The 23,800-nt window shown below is 49.2% G+C and overlaps 2 protein-coding genes across 2 annotated transcripts in view; both read left to right on the forward strand.

The window, feature by feature from the left end:
- The first annotated feature begins 4,197 nt into the window (after positions 1 to 4,197).
- LOC133356218 (LWamide neuropeptides-like) lies at positions 4,198 to 7,487 on the forward strand. The gene is made up of 3 exons (XM_061573593.1): positions 4,198 to 4,217; positions 4,399 to 5,679; positions 7,430 to 7,487. Exons 1-3 carry the CDS (start codon positions 4,198 to 4,200, stop codon positions 7,485 to 7,487), a joined length of 1,359 nt encoding a protein of 452 aa, XP_061429577.1.
- Positions 7,488 to 18,778: 11,291 nt separating this feature from the next.
- Positions 18,779 to 23,800, forward strand: part of LOC133356181 (fos-related antigen 1-like) — a 33,536-nt gene continuing 28,514 nt past the window's right edge. The window contains exon 1 of the mRNA XM_061573559.1: positions 18,779 to 19,459. Within this exon, the coding sequence (XP_061429543.1) occupies positions 19,343 to 19,459 (117 nt within the window). The 5' untranslated portion in view covers positions 18,779 to 19,342. The remainder of the gene's footprint in view (positions 19,460 to 23,800) is intronic.

Here is a 23,800-nt window from a genome sequence, read left to right on the forward strand (position 1 = left end):
GACGTCACAAAGCTCTACCCCACCCCCCCCCCAAAAATAAAACATGCTTCAAATCGCTTTAAACTATTGTCATTGCAGTGCGTATTTAATGTGCCGCTGCATTCTGATGTTTTAGGAGAAAACATTTATCAACACGTCTATTTAATTAAGTAGAACGTGTTGTCTATATTTATTTAAAGTTGCGCATTTTGATGTGACGTCACATTTCTCAAACCCCCCTCCCCCCCCTCGTCACACATCGTCACAAATGTCTGACCCCCCCCCCCCCCCCCAGGTGCATGACGTCATTTATGGACGGCCCCTTATAACAAAAGTACTTTATTCTGCTTTATTCTAAACCACCCTCTTGCCCCCCCCCCCCCCTCTCGTGGTCAACACAATGCCTTGTCCACAGCAGTCTGATTCTCTCACCTGAAATAGGTCGCTTGTGTTATGATCGAAACGTCGTGATCTAGTGTTTGTTTCTACCTACGTGACTTTACCGAAAGAACCCAAGAGTATGGATCGATTTGGTGTTTGAACATCAGAAAGGGTAAAAACCTACTCTTATTCTTCAGACTTTGATCCTGGCAACAACAACAATGTCCCGTGACATTTCCAATGCTCTTGCTAACAATGGCAGGAAAGGTGCCCTGGCGCTAGGAATATGGAACTGTGTGTGTGTGTTGGAGGTCTGTGTGTGTGTGTGACCGGTTAAGCGTGCACCTAGCCTGGCACAAAAGCCGTGGCGAATGGCGGTTGTTGTTGTTGGGTAAGCGTGGTGGCACAAAACGCGCGTTTTCCCTTTCGCCGCCACGACTTCTCCCCGTGGAGGGAAGTCGGATTAAATATTTATTTTTGTTCTGGAGCGGCTTTGGTGCCACTCCAAATACCACCCCGATCGGTCGAACTTCTCTGTGGCTCGCACGGCGTGCGGCGTGAGTCAACCTGGGGGTGGGGGGCTGCATCGCCCACGGCTGAGTCATTCGCCGGAAGAGAAAATCGTTGCCTTCGCTGGGGGACAGAGGGGGGAGGGAGACGCAGGGGAGTGTGGGTGCAAGGGATGCGTGACACATTTCACAGGCATGCCATGTTGGTCACCGTGCCGTGGTTGGTGGTGGTGATGGTGGTTGGTGGTGGTTGGTGGTGGTGACCCTCCTTCTCTTCATTAACTCATCACATCACAATGTCGACCGGCATCGCGTACAACGATAAAGACCCCCCGTGTAGCCTGTAACAGACTGTTGGGGCAAGTGCTGTTAGCGAGTAGCACCTGTGATGGTAGGCACGGCACACGAGGTGCTGGGTGGCCAGCACCACGCCCGGCCGACCGTATTACAGTCGCAACAAACAAAGATTCAGGCCCGCAATCGCTTGCTCTTGCCACTGCTCTGGTTAGTAAGTGTTCTTTTCTAATTGCTTATGCCTCAAAAGTATAGCAAATGGCTATTATTCCCCACAAACTTTGCTTTTGTGACCAGGAATTTATGTGAAGGAATGACACAAATGCACACGTTTTCTAATTGAAAATAGATACATTTCAAAATATCAACGTCCTGGTCACAAAAGCAAAGTTTTGTGGGGATTAATAGACATTTTCTATACTCTTGAGGCATACGCAATTAGAAAAGAACACTTACTACCCAGGAACAAAAATCGTGTTACATACTGTAGTGAATTATCAGTGGCAGTGTCACTGCCCTCCAGCCTGGTCCAGCAGCTGGGACTGCTGCCCCTATCACTGATCCACTCAGGGGCAGTATCACAGTTATCATCAATGATCTCTAAATGGCAAGAAAACCCATCATCATCATCATAACAACAACGCGGGTAGCAAAGCCACAAGTTTCAAGCAGCGCTAATAAAAAAAACACATGGACAGAAATCACTCGGCCGAGTGAATTTTGCATGAACCATCAACAGTTCCTGAAGAACTGCATTGTGGACTCCTCGTGTCTGTAATGAACATAAAATAAACTTGAACAAAAGTCGGTCACACTTGATGACTTTTTATTCGACGGCGACTGACTAGAGGCACCACAATGCAGTTCTTCCTCTGCACATTTTTTTGCGTGCAATTTTCAAACGGTTCATCCCCCACGTAAGATCATCCCCAATTTATTTGTAAACAGAATTGTGAATTTTTAAAATATATATATATACTCGTGCGCATGGGAGGGGGGGGGGTTCTTGTTTCCAAAGATCACAGAACTCTGAGGATTCTTACCTGGTTTGAATTTTTTTGGCAAAGCTTCTTAGTACGCATAGCGATGGCATTGCTGCGCGCAAGCGCGTGTGATGCGGGTGACACAAACACACGTGCGGACACAAGCTGAGCAAGACAAGCACCCACTCGCACAAATATGCTCCTACAGCGATGAATGCACCTTCAAGTAAATTGGCAGACAATGCACGCCTCCTTCGCATAGCTGTTCGTCTACACGTACAAAAAGAGAATAATCCCGTCCATCAGCCTTCTATAGTATTATATTACTATAGTACTATATTACTATAGTACTATATTACTATAGTAATAGCCTTCTGGGAGCGCACGATTTCAGCGACATTTGGTTCGAAGCAATACAAATCTGGACCGGTTTCGACCTCCAGTGGCTCATCAGCAGGCACGCTTTTCTTGAACCAGTGCTGGTAAACATCAGCAAGTTTATAGGCAAGGACCCTCTGTTAGTTGTGGGTCCTAGTTATTGGCCCGAGTTATGGGTCAAACGTATGTATGGATTCATCATCGTCAGCGTCACCCGTGATCAATCAACTACGCTGGGAGACTGGAGGTGACTCACTATGGCTGTGGCTACTAATGCCATGCCTTCTACTCCAGTTTTACCATTGACTCGTAAAATAAATACGTCCAGTATTCTTCTCATTTATGGCTGTGGCTACAAGAGGTAAACTGGATGTGGCATGCCGAGCGCGGAAACATTATCCGGGTCACCGACCCAAATTAAGCCCCGAGTCTCATTATTTAAATGATTAGCGTCCAACTGCGAATCGTAGCGCAGTGCGCGCGCGTTGTGTCTCTGCCACCACACCCCACCAATAACAACACCTCGAATTCCATGCGGGCACCCACCCACCCACACGCACGCACGTAATGTGCATCCGCGGCGGTGGATGCCAGCCCAGCGTGATTCCACTTGCGTCACTGTGCCCAAGCCGGCCGGAGCTCCCCACTTCTCCAAAATGCCAGCGGCTATAAATAGCACGGAGCATGGCTCGCTCCAAGCTCGGGGCGTCTGTTCCACCCTCCGTGGCAGAGGCGCGCACACTCCGGCCAACACGCGCTATCAGCAGCATTCACAAAGGCCGCAGCCGCGTGATTTCCTGTGGAATTGCACTGATTTATTGATAGCGTTTCTCAATTCGTAATTTTTTCTTAGCTCAGGTTTATTATTTTGAAGGCTTATTTTTGAAGGGATGGGTTGGAGGGGGCGTTTTTTTTTTCTTGCTTACGACAGCGGTTCTCACACAGTGCGGGGCATGTAGCATATGGTATACATATGTAGCTACTTGTGCTACTTAGAATAATCCGGTAAAAAGGGGCCCTAAATAAAAACAAACTTAAATATTAAAACACATGAAAAATTTACTTGCATTGTAAAGTAATTTTATTTTTTCATCTGCTGTACAGCCAGATGACACGACAAATCGATAACCTCAAACACCCAGTCGTTCATCAACGTTGAAGGCGGTATAGTACTATAGTAATAGAGCAAGTGCAGAATCACTGAATAGGAATTAATAGCTTGAAAGCATTTAGCGCGGGGCCCTTGAAAGTGCGGCGCCCTGTAGCTACTACATATGTAGCTACTTGTGCAACTTAGGATAATCCGGCACTGTTTCTCACCCCGCGAAAGATTTCCTTTGGCCGCGGCACGAATACCGTGCGGGAGAAATTTCAAATGTCCGCGTGGGGAACGTCAGCGCGACGTTGCGGAGACGAAACGGGCTCGTGGGTCACGTTCAAAGACAACAACAACATGCCTCACTACTACAACACATGCACTGATATACAGACCCGTAATAGACTCGCATAGAGATCCCCAGACTTACACTGACTGCCTCCTTATCTTGTTTCCAACGCATCCTGCCATCTCGCCCTCGGTTTGGTGTCGTTGGCAATAAATAAATACGTGTAAAACTCCCTTTGCATTTTGGGATGTCTCTGCGGATATATTCAGTGGCAGAATGTTCGGCAGAATGGGGGAGCCAGGGAACTGGTGCCCCGGTGATTTAACAGAATTCTCGCTGTCGCCTCGTGAGGCTGGTTAACATTACCGGCGACACCTCGTACACGAATAGTAAACGTTGTGAGTGGATCAGTGATAGGGGCAGCAGTCCCAGCTACTGGGCCAGGCTGGAGGGCAGTGACACTGAGTGAATCAATGATAGGGGCAGCAGTCCCAGCTACTGGGCCAGGCTGGAGGGCAGTGACACTGAGTGGATCAGTGATCGGGGCAGCAGTCCCAGCTACTGGGCCAGGCTGGAGGGCAGTGACACTGAGTGGATCAGTGATCGGGGCAGCACTCCCAGCTACTGGACCAGGCTGGATGGCAGTGACACTGAGTGGATCAGTGATAGGGGCAGCAGTCCCAGCTACTGGACCAGGCTAGAGGGCAGTGACACTGAGTGGATCAGTGATAGGGGCAGCAGTCCCAGCTACTGGACCAGGCTGGATGGCAGTGACACTGAGTGGATCAGTGATAGGGGCAGCAGTCCCAGCTACTGGACCAGGCTGGATGGCAGAGACACTGAGTGGATCAGTGATAGGGGCAGCAGTCCCAGCTACTGGGCCAGGCTGGAGGGCAGTGACACTGAGTGGATCAGTGATCGGGGCAGCACTCCCAGCTACTGGACCAGGCTAGAGGGCAGTGACACTGAGTGGATCAGTGATAGGGGCAGCAGTCCCAGCTACTGGGCCAGGCTGGATGGCAGTGACACTGAGTGGATCAGTGATAGGGGCAGCAGTCCCATCTACTGGGCCAGGCTGGAGGGCAGTGACACTGAGTGGATCAGTGATCGGGGCAGCAGTCCCAGCTACTGGACCAGGCTGGATGGCAGTGACACTGAGTGGAACAGTGATAGGGGCAGCAGTCCCAGCTACTGGACCAGGCTGGATGGCAGTGACACTGAGTGGATCAGTGATCGGGGCAGCAGTCCCAGCTACTGGGCCAGGCTGGATGGCAGTGACACTGAGTGGATCAGTGATAGGGGCAGCAGTCCCAGCTACTGGGCCAGGCTGGAGGGCAGTGACACTGAGTGGATCAGTGATCGGGGCAGCAGTCCCAGCTACTGCGCCAGGCTAGAGAGCAGTGACACTGATTGGATCAGTGATAGGGGCAGCAGTCCCAGCTACTGGGCCAGGCTAGAGGGCAGTGACACTGAGTGGATCAGTGATCGGGGCAGCAGTCCCAGCTACTGGGCCAGGCTGGAGGGCAGTGACACTGAGTGGATCAGTGATCGGGGCAGCAGTCCCAGCTACTGGGCCAGGCTGGAGGGCAGTGACACTGAGTGGATCAGTGATAGGAGCAGCAGTCCCAGCTACTGGGCCAGGCTGGAGGGCAGTGACACTGAGTGGATCAGTGATCGGGGCAGCAGTCCCAGCTACTGGGCCAGGCTGGAGGGCAGTGACACTGAGTGGATCAGTGATAGGGGCAGCAGTTTTGGAGCACATCTGCTGAGGTGTGCCCCTAGGTAGTTCATGCAAAGTGTCTGTAGCAGGGCCAATTCCCGATTCGATGTAAAGAAGAGGGAATTCAACTATGTTTCAGAACGATAACATCCATAATAGAGGTATCTGGGTTAGATCACGTAAATACAAATGTGTCGTTAAACCCACTACCACCCGACACAGCCAATTTGTTAAGGTATGTCACGTAAGCTGAACATTCCAAAACATTCGAATTGTTTGCGTGACACACCTTACTAATTGGCTGTCGGGTGGTGGCGGGTTCAACGACACATTTATATTTACGCGATCTAACCCAAAAAACCTCTGTTACGGATAATATTTGGTCGCGAAAGCCTACTACCACCAGTACGTGTTAACCCTGAATCTCCCTCGTGGTGACAGCCAACTGATACACCAACTGATACAGCGCATTGGAGAGTTGGGGAGAGATGCAGTGATTATATGAGCACGTGTGCAGGTGTAGTAAGTATTCAGGAGGCTTTGACGACGGGGTCGGAGGCACACTTATTTATTAACACCAACTTGTGCACAGTAACGGGTACACACAGCACTTAAAGTGGTATCGTCCCCTTCACTCGTCTAACAGGGAGACACAACATCTAACCCCGCTAACCTACGCCTGAGTCTTCCACTACGGAGCTAGGGGAGGCTACCTATCCCAGCCCTGGTCAAGCTGGGATCCCGGCACCCTGAGTCTCCAGACCGGCTCTTATAAGAACGTCAGTCTGGGCTCTCGGGGCCACGCCACCGGCTTGCCCTGGTCGGCCCTGACAAGGACAGCGAGCCAGGGGAGCTCCGGGGCCTATTCTAGCTGGTCTTCACTCTTCGCTGGTTAAAGCTAACACTCGACCTCGAGCCCTCCGGCTCACCACCTTTTATAGCACTCGGCCCCCGGGAGGGGCCCGTGGGGGATGCAGGTGCGGACGTCGGTGTGAGCACCTCCTCTGTGTGCAGCCCTAACCACGCCCCTTGTGTTTGTTAGCCATCCGTGCCCATACACAATTACACCTCTACACAGGCGCCAGGTGAATGATTCAACATCGCCGGCCTGCGAGAGATGGCCACGGAGTGGAGTGGCCTTCGTCCAGCGGTGGATTGGCCGAGAGGCTGATGATGACGCTCATGATGATATAAATCGTTCATTTGCCGAACGCGTTTCCCTTTCGAAGCGGTCAACGCGTGGGTCGAAGGGGAGAGGTGTCGCAACTGGATTCCCGGAAATTGAACTTTGGGATGAGAAATCAACTCCGCCCTTGCACGGAGTACTCCGAAACAATCACGAAACCACCCCGCTTCCTATTTCCGTCAGCGTGGCCTACGAAGGGCGATAAAATAACGTTTGTGGGTTTGAATAGGTCATGGTGTGGGCGCTGAATTAATCGAAGCATTTGCATCGTCGTCATCATCAGCCACTGCTGTAATGAAGGCCTCCCCAAGACGCCACCATCCCTCATTCACACGGCGATGTAATCATCCACCGAAGAACCTCACGTGGAGGTGTTTCCATCGCTCCGTCTCCCCTGTGCACGTGCTCTCGGGACGCGTTTCAAACTTTGGCTGCCACTCCGTTACCACTCTTGACCCGTAGGTCATCCTGGGTCCCTTGTGCCCGTGACGCGCCCTGCCCAAGCTCCCCGCTTCACTTTTCTTCACAGTTCGGATGATGCCATTAACCCGACGCGTCTTCTCCCTTCCGTGCGCGACGCCTTTTCTCGCTTCTCCGTTTGAATCTCCAAGCAGACATCTCTCCGGCGGCTTCCGACGGTGGTTCGACCTTCGCCAGAAAGCGTCGACGTAGCTTCGGGCGCTCGGTTCGAGGCAGACGGCTGTCAACTTCGTGTACCGCCTAGCCCCGTCTTGATGGGCAGACTCCTGCAGCAAATGTCCCACTTCGGTTGGCGGCCGGTCGACGTTGCAAAGCGAGGACTGCGACCCGCGAACGAAGCGGTGCTTAACTTTACTGCAGCCACTTCTGGAAACAAAAGTCACAACCGCCGAGCAGCGAAGGTGAAAAGCTGAAACGAAGTAACGTGGAACGCTGAAACCACGACGATCAATGTGGCTTACGACAAAGGGCCTACGTGGCTCAGTGAGCCTTAGCTCGTGCAGTAATAAAATACAAGTGTAGTCACTACACTCTACGGCAGTGGGCCTTAACTTTCACTGCAGCCTTGCACCCGCTTGGTTCTAAATCGTTTTAAAAAATTATAATGTTACTAAATACATAGAGTACCATGAAACAAAGTAGTTGTAACTTACGTGCCCTTGATGAATTTGTGCTTTCGATTATTTATCTTAATTTAAATAATCAGGCCATGTCGCGCACCCCCCCCCCCCGCCCCAGAAAGGGCATCTCGCACATCCCAGGGGGTACAGCGTGCACCCCGGGTTCCACTGCTGGGTGATGTTTTTTCCACCTGAGAGACGACCGCTTGTGATTTATATTATTTCATACCCCACGTGACTTTACCGAAAGATCCAAAGAGTATGGATTCCTGCAGTCACGAGAGCTTCAAATCAAGAAAGAAGAAGAACCACCGCTCTAAAGAATGGGGCCACCTCCGTGGTCACCCACTTCCTGCCACTCCACGATCCGCGGATCAAACAAATCACTCGAGACAAGTGCTGAGTGGCAACCCAAGAGCAGCTGGATGCGAACGCTGTCCCAAGAAGGTCACCCAATGACGCGTTCGGGGCGCAAGGCGTCCGTCGTCGCTGAGCGCGCGTGACGAACGAATGGACCTGCTTCTTTGCTTGACACTTTTCAATTTTCTTGGTTCTTTCGGTAAAGTCACGTAGAATGGAAACAATAACAATAATAAAATAAAACATAATAAAATAATTCTCACGACGTTTCGGCCACAACGCAAACAGCCGTCTTCAGGTGAAGACCTGGTCTGTCGGGGAGACAGCGTCGTGAGAATCATTTTATAATGTTTTATTTTATTATTATTTTTGTTTCCATTCTACGTGACTTTACCGAAAGAACCAAGAAGATGAATCCCTGCAGTCACGAAAGCTTTAAATCAAACATTTTCAATTTCTGTTCTCGTTTTTGTTGTTGTTGTTGTTGCTTATTGCTGTGGCCGTGTTTTCTGAACGCACGTGGCTTAGTCGGCAGGACACGCTGTCTCATCGGCTTCTCTTTAGTCATCGTCAAGTCTCGCTTTCAACAGGCAGCTGTGACTTGCGTAATGAATTTTCGTTCACGATTGCTGTGTCGCAAACCCCGGTGGTACTTCCTCAGTCACCGTGACCTCTGGTCGAGTGAGACAATTCCCCTCCAGAAGGGCACACCACGCAGCTTGTCTTCGTGGCCGGCACACGTGCACACAGACGTCTATATAAACGGGCCTCCGTTCCGTGTCTCCGCGTATGGGGCCGTCCATAAATGAGGTCACGCGATTTTGGACAATTTTTGACCCCCCCCCCCCCCCCACCTCGTCACACGGCGTCACAAAAAGTCAGACCCCCCCCTCCCCTCAAATATGACGCCACAAAGCTCTTGTTTTACTGTAGTAGTACAGTAAAACAATTTTGCTGGGGTTGTCCCACCTAATGACAGAAGCTTGTGTTGCCTCCGAAACGTCGTGATTTAGTTATTTTAAATTTTATTTTCACCTACGTGACTTTACCGAAAGAACTCAAGAGTAACTATATATAGCTTATAATAATAATTTGAAGCCCTTTGTGAATCCACTGCCGGATGAAGCTATCATCTCCACACTTCACAGAGGCAATAATCTGTGTCGCCACATACAAAATGTATAAGTTACATTTCAGTCCGTCGGAGTCAGGGATTTTGAAGCAATGTTTTCCATCACTACTCATTTCAAATTCCCCAACGGTGTGGGCTGGTTTCGACTTCCAGAGTTTCATCAGCACAGTCAGGCCTGTTAAAACTAACGATGCTTGCTTGGTTCGGCCCATCATTATAGGCAAAAGCACTCCACCAAAAACAATCTACAAATAGGCTCCACGATGACCCGCCCAGGAGTTTTACTACAATAATTCAAGAACCCCCAAGTTGTCCAGTACTTAACTGCTGAAATTAAAAACTGAAAATACATTTGCGAATATGCAATTTGAATGGGAAAACATCAGTGATTATTTTTTCTATAATAGTTTTTTTTTTATATTGTAACGTAGTTGTGATACGGTATGCGTGAAAAGGTAAAGGTGCGGCCCTGAAATTGCTCGCTCGCTCCACTGCTGGCTGAAGTGCTGTTGTATATGTCGGGTTATGAAATTTTGATAAAAAATAATAAAAAAATAAAGAAAAAAATTAAAATAAAAAAATGCGTAAATCTTCTTGGTTCTTTCGGTAAAGTCACAGTAGAATGGAAATAATAATACACGGGCATAAGTAGTACTAATCACATACCTGCATTTCCCATATCCCCTCCCTTTGATGCTGCTAATCCTGCATAATGCACGGGCATAAGTCGTACTAATCACATACCTGCATTTCCCATAAATATGCTAAATTCCTCTTGATATGCAAATTTATTTGTCAAGGCGCTCTTCCCCCTCCAACCCAGCTTAAATATACACTGCCAAGCCTGGTGGTGTTCATTCAAACGCTGTCTTTCTGACAGACCTGTTCTTCACCTGAGGACGGCTGCTTGCGTTGTGGCCGAAACGTCGTGAGAATAATTTTATTATGTTTAATTTTTATTATTTTATTACTTCCCTTCTACGTGACTTTACCGAAATAACCAAAAAGATGAATCCCTGCAGTCACGAAAGCTTTAAATCGAAAATTAAAACAATTATTCTTGCTTAAACATTTATTGATTATATATCTCTTTATGGGGAGATGTTTTTTTCCACTAGAGGGGACTCTGGAAAGCCCCTCTCGAGAGGGCGCCGCAGCAGCGAGATGTTAACTACCTCGCCTGGTATACAGGAGGTCGTGGGTTCGATTCCGACTGTGGAGGTTTGCATGTTCTCCCCGTGGTCGCGTGGATTTTTCCTCCGGGTCCTCCGGGTTTTTCCTCCCACAATTAGAATGAACGTGCGTTTAGAGTATTTGGCTGCTAGAACATTTTATTTTACACGCTTTTATTTAACTCACTCTGTCTGTTGTTGTTGTTGTCGTATCCACAAATCTTGTAACTCATTTTAACCCACTTCCCAATGTGCTATCGATTGCGAACTTGGTATACTTAAGTCATACTGATGACAATACTATATTCTATCGTTAAAAATCAAAATTTAAACAATCTTTTTACACGCTTTCTATTAGCTCACTCTGTTGTTGTTGTCGTATCCTCAAATCTTGTAACTCAATTTTAACCCACTTCCCAATGTGCTATCGACTGCAAACTTGGTATACTTATGTCATACTGATGACAATACTATATTCTATCATTAAAATAAATAAAATATTTTTAAACTATCTTTTTTTCTATGTTATGTTTCGGCTTGGGTCTAATTGTCCACGGTCAACTGACGTTGGCTGTAAATCACCACGGTCCCTTACGTTATGGCAAGCTTCGGGGCCACTTCCTGGAGTTGTGGAGTTTTGCCATTACTCGTACGGTACATTTCATTAAAGCGTGTTTTTTAAAAAGTATTTTTAAATATTACTTATTCACGTGATAAGCCACTTCGTTGAGCTCTCGTTTGTGATAGATAGCCAGATCGCTTCTGAGAAAGAGCTGCACATCTCAGCGGGCCTTACCCTGGCTAAATAAATAAATAAAAATGTGACCTATTTCATCATAAGGAACGAAACGGTTAGACTTCTCCACAAATCTGGCTGATGAAGCGAGTTGTAATTACTGGCGAAACGTCGTACTCAGATTGTTAATTTTGTGGCTTGGCTCTCCAACACACCGGTTAGTGCTGTACTAGTGACGAATTGGCACGACATTCTGTTTACGTGACAACCCTTACTAGTTAGTCGTGTCGGGTGGTGGCGGGTTTTCACGACGCATTTATATATTTACGCGATCTAACCCGAGTAAAAACTCTACTATGGACTATTTCATCTTGGCAAGCGGTGGAAAACATCCCCACGTTTTTACCCCACCGCACACGTGACCTGCCCATCCATTCATCTGCGACGTTCCCATTTGACGCTGCTGGGTGGACGAGGGCTGTGGCGAGAGGGGGAAATCAAGAAACTTTGCTCCATTGTTTCAAACGCAGCCAGGAGGATCGATCCACTACGCGAACCATTACACGGCAGCAGCAGCAGCACCGCCCACTGCGCTCGTACGACGCGTTAATCCTCAAATTGTCTTTCTGTCAGTCTAGCTTATGATGGAAACGTTGAGTCAACACCACTGATCGCCCTGGGTGCAAATCCCTGGCTGTCAACCAAGATGAAAGTAGGCTTCTCGTTGTTTTTTTTATATTGCGAGCGAGTTTGATCCTCGTCCGAGCTTGATGGCCAGACATGAGGCCATCAACTCGCTGCACTTGAGCACCTGCGGTGACTGAAACCGAGGATGTGTGAGTCCTGTAATCGAATCTCGATTCCCAGGCCGTGCAGAATTCGTTACATCGCTGGGTGACGGCTGCATTGTTCAATTGCCCATCCGCATCACGCATCGATCCCGCTGGACCGCAATTAACTTTTAATCATTACACGCTTTCTATTAACTCACTGTCTGTTGTTGTTATCGTTGTTGTTGTATCATCAAATCTTGTAACTCAATTGTAACACACTTCCCAATGTGTTATCGACTGCAAACTTGGTATACTTATGTCGTACTGATGACAATACTATATTCTATCATAAAAAATTAAAGAAAAATATTTTTAAAAAATGTTTTTATATGTTATGTTTCGGCTCGGGTCTAATTGTCTACGGTCAACTGACGTTGGCTGTAATTGGCCACGGTCCCTGACGTTATGGCAAGCTTCGGGGCCACTTCCTGGAGTCGTGGAGTTCTTCCATTACTAGGACGGTACATTTCATTAAAGCGTGTTTTTTTATTTTTTAAATAATAATTATGTGAAACTGTTCCCAGTTTTCGAAGCCGCGTTCACGAGACGATGTTCAACGTTAAGCCACAAGGTGGCGCGTCTCACGGAAAACACCGCGCGATGTTGTCACTGTCGGATCACGTGGCAGGCGGGGATCGTGTGGAACGTGTGTCACGAAGCAAAGCAATTAAATAGGCACACAGTAATTACATTTCCTTCCCATATCTGTCCCCTCCACGTAAAACAAATAAGCGAATGTGTGCGTGTTATTCTTTTACACGCCCATCATCCACACGACGTGCTGAGGAGTATGTAATGTCAGCAGGCGTTGGTTCAAGGCATGGCTAAAAAACACCGCACCGGTTTTGACATTCATCGCCTTATATGCAGAGTCGGGTTATCTTGAAACAATGCTGGTGAACTGCCAGATGGCATGGGCATGGACCATCGCTGTTAGAGAAATGTGCCCCAGTACAGCTGTCTAATGAGTTACTCGTACTATTGTTATTATTGTAAATCAACTGGTGGATGAAGTCCACCCCCGTGCCGTGCTGACCACGGGAGTTGTTTGACCATACTTCACCAGGCTGGTCAATGCGAGTCGGTGAAGTAGTGTTGGGGTTGTTGGGAAACAGGAACCCTTGAGATATGTTTCGCCACTCGTGTTAGCCGTGGCCGGGAATCGAACTCAGGTGACACCAGGTTCATAGTGCAATGAGCTGTTATCCCCTCCACTCCTACAGCTTTCAGCCAAACAAATATATAAAACCTGTATATTTATATGTATACATGTTGCCGCTGAAATAATTACAATCAACTCAAGAACAATACTTCAGTAAATCAGTAAAAGTATATATATCAACTTGTCCCTTTGATCATAACAGCATAGGGCAATGCTCTTATCCGTTAATTTCACTGAGCCAGCGATGAATATTCAAATGTTTTATGGAAGGAGACAATCTTCCCAAAACTTGGTATTTGATTAAATTTAATTAAAAACGATCAGATTTTCTTGTTTGTTTATTAGGTGTGGCCCTCTCTACAGCTGTCTCAAGTTGAGGACCTTCCGCCAGCAGAGAGACGAGAAAGTAATTGCAGATGCTGCCCCTTTTGCCTTTCAGTTGGGCGCCAGCTATCGTAGTTGCGGCGGTCGTGTCGCTACGGTTCTCTGCGGTGAGAACAACGTCTTAAAAACACAACGACGCTACGCCTCTCTTAATAAAATTAACGCTAACCGCTTGTGCGTTCCGAGATTCAGCGGTGAATGTGACACCCCTACCCTACAACTTGCAGACGTCTTGGAACGGCAAAGGGTGAACAAGGCAATTTGTAGTCCACTTTCAGGGTCTCATCAGCACACGTGCTGATGTGCGCATGAGCACGCAGCTTCGTGCTCATCGTGGGGCCTATTTGTGGATTTGTGTGGAGTGCCTTTGCCTATAATACCAGGCAAACCCAGCGTCATCTGCTATAACAGGCCTGGCTGTGCTGATGAAACCAGCCCATAGTGTTGGGCATTTGAAATGAATACTGATGGGAAACATTGGTTCAAAAGGCCAAACTCCAAAGGACTGAAATGTCATTTTGTTTTCATGTCGTGACACAGATTCTTACCTCTGTAATAACAAAACATATCCTGTCCCACACTCCACCACAAAAGCACTTAACGACCTTCGTACACTCTTTGCGAGGCCTTAAACCGAGAGCGGTTACCTCAATTTAGTTTTAAGTTGCCAGACAGACAGCTGTCTGTTTATTCTGTAAAGTGTGATTCGCAGACTGTAGGTTCATTGGTTATATTTAAACATTTGAGCCTCGAGGTTGAATAGAGGAGGACGTAAAAAAATGGTACGTAACATTTTTTTTATTCCGTGAAATGTTTGATGACTGATACAAGCACCGGACTACGCGTGGTTTTAATCGGGAAAATGTCAAAACTGGGTGGTTTTTAACTTTTGCCGACAAAACTGGATCCCAAATGTCAAAACTGGGTGCACCCTGGGTGGCCAAAAACTTGAGTTTTGGACACTCAGGGTGCACCCAGTTTTGACATTTGTCAAATACACTTGATAATTGTATACTAGCACAGTGTGCCAGCACCCCATTCATCTAAACACTTGGTATTAGTATGCTGGCACAGTGTGCCAGCACCATATAACTACACACACTTGATATTTGTACGCTGGCACAGTGTGCCAGCACCCCAACGACCAACATTTCAAGCTACGGCTCGGACTCGGAAGTGAGCTCGGGGCGGGCTTGCGACCAGGCGGGCGCACTGCCACCTTGCGTGATGACCTAGACTAGTGACTCGCGTCAATACCAAACTTTTGGATTGTTGGTTGATGCTACGCGCTACTGTACACCCTTAAATTTGCCATGCATTCGACCATAGCCCGCCAAACGACCAAGCACAGAGACAAAGGCGACGTCCTTGGGAGATGGACCAGCCTGCTTGACGCTCCTGACCATGGTCCCAATGGTGCGGAACAAACCAACGAATACGCATCTCGTTGATTGGTCAATCCTTTGGCCCACCGTTGGTGATTGGCGGAAATATTGTGTGGAAAATCTAATTGCTGGCAATGAAAATAGACATATTGTCTCGTGAAAAATTGAAAGTAGACGTAGAAACGTGATTTTTCACAAGCATTTTTCACGAAACAGGTGGAGGAGCGGCTCACATTCGAATGGCAACCCTCCACCCCAAGAAGACTTTTACCACGCGCCGCGAGGCCATCCACGGCATCCAAGACTTTGCTTTGCAACAAGACAAGCGCGCGGTCCTTGACCTCAAGCGAAGCGGCGGACGGCACGTTGCCATCGTCTGCTCTAGTTCAACACCTTGTTCCTTCAAGGTGAAGCTGACGAAGCTCACGGGGGAACGACGCGGCTTCCGCGTCTCGGCGCTGTGCACGGATCACCATGGCTGCACGGGCACTACCAAGATCACGCAGCGCCAAGTGGAGGCGAACACGACAGCCCGTTCGGCCTTTCGCGCCAACCCCCGTACCTCCGCACCGACTGTCATTGCCCAGGTCGCCGACGTTGCTCGCGTCATTGTCCCGACCCGGATGATGTACCGCGCCAAGGACACGTGCATCGCGGCGAACGAGAGTGCGGCCCATGCAGGCTTCGAGTTCATCAACTCGCTGGTGGAGACGTTCGGCAAGCTCAATGCGACGATCTGCAGTGTGCGAGAAGACGCGGGCATCTTCTGGGGTGCGTTCATCTGCAACCCGATCGCACGCTCGTTGCAGCCAAGTCTTCAACGCGTCGTCGGCATCGACGGGTCGCACATGAAGGCGCGCGCCTACAATGGAACCATGCTCGTCCTCGTTGGGCGCGACGGCAACAACCGCAACGTCCTTCTCGCCGTGGCGCTGGTGCCGTCCGAGACGGCAGCGGCCTACGACTGGTTTCTCAACTGCTGCACGACCAGCGACATCGAGCTCGACGGCACGCCGGTCTTCTGCGATCGTGGCACGGGCATCCTAGCCTCCGACTGGAAGGACCTCATGCTCATCCACTGCACGCGGCATTTGATCTGCAACGGCGTGGACAACATCGGCTCCGCGTTCACGCCCGACCTCCAAGGCATCATCTACGATGCCCAAGGGTGCGCCTCCGAGGCCGCGTTCCGCAGCTCCTTGGGCTGCTTGGGCGTAGCTCTGCCTGCGGCGGCCACGTACTACAACAAGATCGACCCCCACACGTGGGCGCTCTACCCGCACCTGCACACGACGCCATTGTACGGCTGGCGCACGACGAACTTTGTGGAGTCCACGAACAGCGAGGCCCTGCCGGCTCGCGAGATGGACCCCTTCCACTTCCTCATGCACCACATGGAAGACATGATGACGACGGCCTTTGCCCACCGCAGCGACGCCGAGAAGTGGGCCGCTCAAGGGCGTGTCATTACGCCGTACGCTCAAGGACTCATCGACGCTCAGCAGGCGTTGGCCCCGAGGTACAAGGTCTACGAGAGTACCTCGACGCGTGCATACGTCAAGGATCCAGACGCCTACGCCTCTGCCAAGCGCCGAGTCGATCTCAGCTCTCGGTCGTGCACGTGCGGGTACATGAAGCAGATGGGCTTGCCGTGTCGGCACTACATTCGTGCCCTCATGGCGTTTGGGCGGATGCCCGAGCTCTACGACGCATGTGCGGTGTGTTACCAAGTCTCTGCCATCAACACGACATGGACCTCGGTTGCCGGTATCGAGCTGCCCATTGCCGAGGAGCTGCAACGCGACAACACCATGATGCCACCTCCTCGCCAGAAGAAGGCTGGCCGCCCGAAGAAGCGTCGGATTCGCAACCGTGGCGAAGGTGGCCCATTGGGCCTCACGCGGTGCTCCTTCTGTCACGCCAAGGGCCACAACAAGCGCTCTTGCCCGTCGAAGTAGTTATATATATGTAACAAACATGTTTTGTTCTAAGTGTGCAGCACCATACTTCTCGACGCAAACACTATCTACCGTTCTACTGTAGTAGGTGTAGCATGCAAGCTGGCACACTGTACCAGTATACAAATGGCAAGTTCGTGTATGTTCGCGAGCTGAAAGTGTTACTGTAGTTGCAAGCTGGCACACTGTGCCAGTATACAAACGGCAAGTAAGCGAGCTGGCACACTGTGCCAGTATGCAAACGGGAAGTTTGTGGTGCAAGGTATGGAACATGACCCACGAGAAACATCATTTGGAACGCTCTAAATCTGTGGCGACATATGGATGAATAACGCAAGGACCTAAACGTGTACAAAATGATACATTAAATCGTACACCTTCTTCACCCAGTTTTGACATTTGTCCACATTGAACATCACCCAGTTTTGTCATATCAAAAAGCACCACCCTGTTTTGCCTGTCGTTTTCCAAGACCACCCAGTTTTGACATTTGGGATCCAGTTTTGTCGGCAAAAGTTAAAAACCACCCAGTTTTGACATTTTCCCGGTTTTAATCCCTCCCTTCAGATATTGTCGCAAATCATGTTTTTGTGTAATTTAAACACGTCGGCTTTTCGCGACCCATATTATGTTTTGGTTGTTGTTGATTATCATTTACTACGAGGCTCGTTTAACCCAGGAAAGCCTCGCTGAGTCTCAGGAGTCTCTGTCAGGAGGGTCCTGCCAAGTTTATTTTTTCCCGAAGGAGGAAGTTGATGTCCCCTGTGTTTCCCAATTGAGTAATATGCAGGTCATGTTTCGTGCATTGGGATGTTGGCCCAATACCCACAACCTCCGAACTTCTTTCGCACCGTACGTAGCCAATCACGACAATCGGAGGTGCGGGGGAGAAAGACAACAAACACAAGTTCTAAACAGCTGCTTATTCAATTTAGATCGAACAAACATTCAGGGTATCCCTCCAACCGTGGACCAGCCGGCTGGCTCAGCGGTAAAGCGAGCGGCTCGTGATACGAAAATCCAACCCCCCCAAGAAAGCCTCTATTATGGATGATATTGTTCGCGAAAGCCTCCCACTTGTTAAACGGTTCAAATCCTGGTTGGCGGCAGAGGGGAGGGGGTTGACTCAGCCCATCATCCCTCTGGGGTCAATGGCATGAGTATCCCCCCCGCCCCCCCATCATAGACACGTGCGGAATTTATCCCAGGTCTGTAAGCGGTGATTGTTCGAGCGGGCAATGAAAAATCACCGTGACACCTCTGACTTTGAACTCCGAATCTGAATGTTTCTTAGCAACAACAACAAACAAGCAAACAAAAAGATAACAACCAGCCCCGTGATAATGCCCCGCCGTAAAGTGTAGGACGAACTAGGCGAACTCGCCCGCCCCACTCAAAAAGAGGATGAAAAGATCATTGCACCTACTCCCCCCCGTCCCCGTGTTGGCCAATAAAGGAGGAACGCCCCACTGACTCCGGAGAGGGTGACTCAGAGATGTGTGTGTGTGACAGCAGAAAAGGCGTGTGCGTGTGTGTGTGTGACAGCATAGGAGGAGGGAGTTGAGGCGGGGCGTGCTGTAAGCTCGCTAACAAGTCTCGCTGCTCATTCATTGAGACACCCATCGCGCTCCGGGAGTTCATTCATTTATTTTGAACCTGCCAGAAAGGGAAAAAGGTAGAGAGGGTGGGTGGGTGGCTGGCTGGGGGAGTGGTGGGGGGGTAGTGGCGCGTGTGTGCTGTGCGTGGTGCCACTCGCGGCCAACAGCAACCGGTCTTGGGCCTCTCGCTGAGATTAACGCGGCCTCCGAATGAGTAATCTGGTGCGGTGTGTGGTAGACACCGCCGCTGGGGAGACAAAGGCGGTTGGGCGTAGTTGCTTCCGTGCGCGCCGTCATAGGCGCTACTCGCGAACAGCACTTGCCCCAGAGGTCTGTTACAGGCTACACGGGGGATCTTTGTCTTTGTGTATCAGTTCAGTTGTGCCGGGCACTGTCAGTAAGTGACTCATCCGCGTTACTGTGGTGGTCGCCGGTTAGAGTCCTTCGCATTCTTCTTGTAGGTTTTCTTTGGGTCAGTCTCGTCTCGGCTCGGCTCAATTAGCGGTGAGTAATCAAAAGTGGCGGGCGGAGAGCGGGGGGTGGGGAGTGCGTTCCGTGGACCTTTTGAATTTCACTCGAAAGTTAGCCGGGGTCGGAGGAGAGAGAGACACACACACACACAAATATACCGAAACGAGAAACCCACCGATCGGTCGATTTCGTGAACACCAAGCTACCATCGTTCGCCAGGATCAGCGGCACGAGAAATGCTTCGGGATTTTGACGTGGAGACGAAGTCCCAATGCAGCACGTCCTCCGCCGAGTCTCGCTTCTCGTCGGCTGAACAGTTCCCTGCTCTCGAGGGATCAGCTCCACATGCCCAGGTACCGTTCTTACCACTGCTCCTACTCTCCGCGCGTGCGTGTGTCTGTACGTGTGTGTGTGCGTTGTGCGGGGAGCGGTGGTGTAGCGGTTAGCGCACTGCGCTATGAACCTGGCGACCCGGGTTCGATTCCCGCTCACGGCAAAACACCAATGACGATTATCTGAACCGGTCCTGGGCCTCTCATAGGTCGACTCAGCCTCAGATGAGTACCTGGTGTGATGTGTAAACATCGCCGCTAGGGAGACAAAGGAGGCCGGGTAAGGTGTTGGCCACCCACCCCCTCGTGTGCCGTGCCGGCCTTTACAGGTGCTCGCTAACAGCACTTGCCCCTACAGTCTATTAAGGCTATACGGGGGGTCTTTGTCTTTGTGCGGGGAGCCGTGGGGGGGGGGCAGCCGGTCAGCGCGCTACGCCGCGCTACCAAACCGGGCCCCGCTTGCGGCAAACACCGGTGACGACAATCGTCTGAACCGGTCCTCTCCTAGGTCGCCTCGGCCTCAAATGAGCGCCCGGATGCGGTGTGTAAACATCGCCACCGGGGGGAGACAAAGGCGGTCGGGCGTGGTGCCGGCCACCCAACCCCCTCATGTGGCGTGCCGGCCTTCGTACGTGCTACTCGCTGACAGCACTTGCCCCTACAGTCTGTTGGAGGCTATACGGGGGATCTTTGTCTTTGTCGTTGTGTGCGCTGTGCGTGTTGTGGGGGGCAGCCTCAGAGCTGCGTTGAGCGTTCCCGACACGGCCACCCGCATGGCAGACATCGATGACAATTAGCGCTGAACCGGTCCTTGGCCTCCCCCTGGGTCGACTCGGCCTCAAATGAGTATACCCTGGCGTGGCGTGTAAATATCAGAACAAGGGAGACAAAGACGGACGGGTGTGGTGCTGGCCACATCACCTTCTCGTGCACCGTGCCAGCCTTCTTAGGCGCTCGCTAACAGCACTTGCCCCAACAGCATGATAATGTATATATGGGGGAGTCTTTGTCTTTTACCTGGAGTGCGTTTCTTATAAATGAAACTAATTTCAGTTTGCGATCGTTTAACAGTAGTTGTCTTTCATTTACATGTTGAGAAAAAAAAGCCCCTTTCTGACTCATAAGACTTATTCAGAAGAGGATTTTTTTGTTGGATAATTTCTGAGCGAGTATTCTTGGGTATACGATTTCACCGCACTGCCTGGGGAAACCTCACGATGTTTCTGTTGAAAAGTTAACGCTTATATATATACAACACAATCTATACAAGTTGACCACAATCTACTTGCTGTACCCGCTTTTAGGGCTGAACTTTTGACGCTGATGCCGGGTGTCGAACGCTCATTCGTCGATATTTGCACGATTCAACAACTTTGACATCCTTATTTTGTACCACGTGCGAACAGATTGCCTCAATGCGTTCTATATACTTTTACAGACCCGAGAAGCCATAGGAAAATAATATATATAGAGACGGCCGTGGCCTGAGTGAGTGGCTGGTGCTATAATTCTCATTGTAGAAGGAGCGGGAAGCTAACACGTTGAAGACCATAGGTGAGTCTGTGAGTTTACACACACAAAAAACCTGAAACCATTTTTTTTACGCATTCGCAGCGGTGATTAGCACACTGCGCCATGAACCCAGAGACCCGAGTTAAATTCCCAGCCACAACTGACATCAGTGACGAGCGCTATTGTTTGAAGCAGTCCTGACCCTCATATTTCACAAGCCCGCATTGACCAGAATAGTGAGGTATGGTCACAACACCCCCTTGACCCACGTGGTGTGTGGAGGCCTTCACCAAGGCGTGAAAGTGACAAAAGCGCTGCAAATTATAATGAATGACCGATAATTCAGGACAAAATGTTTTCAACTTTTGCCTTTTTGAACCTAGATGTGCAACAATTTGATATTTGTAGTTTTGAAAGGATCTTGAATTCAATTATACAAATTACGTTTTTTTTTCGATTTAAAGCTTTCGTGACTGCATCAGACGCTGTCTTTCCGACAGACCTGTTCTTCACCTGAGGACGGCTGCTTGTGTTGTGGCCGAAACGTCGTGAGAATTATTTTATTATGTTTAATTTTTATTATTTTATTATTTCCCTTCTACGTGACTTTACCGAAAGAACCAAGAAGAAAAATTACGTTTTTGATAATTTTTTTGATATTTTTGTAAGAGTTTAAAAGCTGTCGTGCATATCACCTGAGCAATACCTTGTACCAATCGCTGATATAGGGATAGTTATCACTGCTGTAATATCAGCATCGTCATTATCATCATCATCAGCCATGGTCAATCCACTGCTGGATGAAGGCCTCCCCAATCCGCCAACATGTTCCTCTGCCTGACGTGAATGTAACAATCCACCTACTTTCGATTTAAAGCTTTTGTGACTGCAGGGATTCATCTTCTTGGTTCTTTCGGTAAAGTCACGTAGAATGGAAATAATAAAATAATAAAAATAAAACATCATAAAATAATTCTCACGACGTTTCGGCCACAACGCAAGCAGCCGTCCTCAAGGTGAAAAAACGTCGTGAGAATTATTTTATTATGTTTTTTTTCCATTCTACGTGACTTTACCGTAAGAACCAAGAAGATGAATCCACCTACTCTCTGCGTTCCGTTGCTTGGCTGCCACTCGGTTATTATTCTTGAACCAGCAACCACCGTCCCCTCTGGCCCAGGAAGCGTCCTGCCCAATCCCAGTTTGTCTCTCGTTAATAGTGTAAACTAATGTCTTTAACCCCGAGCCTGATGCACAAATGGTAAATTAAAAACCTCACCCATAGCTGTCAACTCCTTATCAGTGCCCTACCTTATTACAGACCCAATTCACACCGTATTGGTCACTCAGTGCTCCTTATACATCTCAACGTTCATCCTACAAAGACCCATCACAAGGGGAGAAACACAAACAAATAGACAAACACACATTTTGTTGCCCGTATTGAAACGGCTGTACGCCGTACGGACGTGAAAACTCAATTTCCCTGCTGTATAACAAGAATACGGGGTAACTCGTGTGGGTTGACATCTGTGAGTATTCTCCCAGCTCAAGCCTCATTCGCCTTCCAAGATCTCAAACGGGCCCTGGGGTTGAGTGAAGACAGATTAAGGGGTGATTTGGTCAAAGGGAGTTTATTGTATTTAGTGGAATAAAAACTTAATACAGTCCAGTTTTAAAAACAATATTCTTGCAAACAGCAATGATTGACTGAAGCAATATGAATGAAATGAACTCAAGGGTCACGTGAACTTGATGGTGCCAATTACGGTTTTTCAAACAAACCGATTGACTGTAAGTTTCCCCGTACAAGAATACGGTGGTAACCCGTCTGGGTTGACACGGTTTGCCCACCACGAGTGTGCGACCGTGGGTCGCTCAGAACAGAGCACGCAACAAACAACGACGCAATGCCCCGATCCACAAATACGAAGGGGACATCGCAGCCACGACTCTGCTTACTCCAGCTGACGCGGTCATCTGGCTGGGCTAGACCACCTAGATGTGAAATTGCAGTCGTGTGAAATCCCGTGTCATTCTATCTTTGCGTATCCCCCCCCCCCCCTCCCATGCATCAACGCACTAGTTCCAGTGTGCCTCGGTAAGAACGTTTTAAATCCGCGATTACTAAAACACCCCCGCTGTGACATCCGGTTCAGCAGCGGCGGGGTTCACACACACACACAAAATTGAACGAAAGCAGAAACATGCGATATCGTGATCTGCGTTGTAATGTATTCACGCGGCGTCTGGTAATGCGCCTTGAATATAGTCCACTCCGGTTTGACCGTGGTCTCGTTATCCGCGGGTCGACGGATTACGGATCTCTCTTCCAGTTAACCGGCTGCTGCTGCTGCTGCTGAAATCCAGTTATGCAGTGTTCATGGCCCGGATAACTCAAAGTTCATTTCAAAGCTCAAAGTTTATTTATTAGATATAGCCCTGTGAGCCATTCGGCTCTTGAATCGGGTGCAACCGCAACAAACAAAAAAACATGAACAAGAAAACATCTTAAAGTGACTATGTGCAAACAGAAAATCCAAGAAAAGACAGAAAAATATTGCAACTGGAGCTGTACGAGTGAGAACGCCAGTTTACCCGGGTTCATCCGGGAGGAGGGCCCGTGATGAGTCACGCAGCGTGGAGCGATCGCTCTCTGCTCCTCTCGCACAAAGACAAAGATGCCTCGCGTAGCCTTGACAGACTGTTGGGGCAAGTGCTGTTAGCTAGCACCCATCGATGCAGCCTCCCTGCGTGTTGATGATTTTACCTACCTCGCATGATGATGATGCTGTTGAACTTGGTGTTAGTAACTCAGATTTTGAATTCGCCGTTGGGAATTTAATTTCG

This window comes from Lethenteron reissneri, chromosome 53 (assembly GCF_015708825.2).
Source record: "Lethenteron reissneri isolate LAM-NWPU_2019-01 chromosome 53, ASM1570882v1, whole genome shotgun sequence".
NCBI lineage: Eukaryota > Metazoa > Chordata > Hyperoartia > Petromyzontiformes > Petromyzontidae > Lethenteron > Lethenteron reissneri.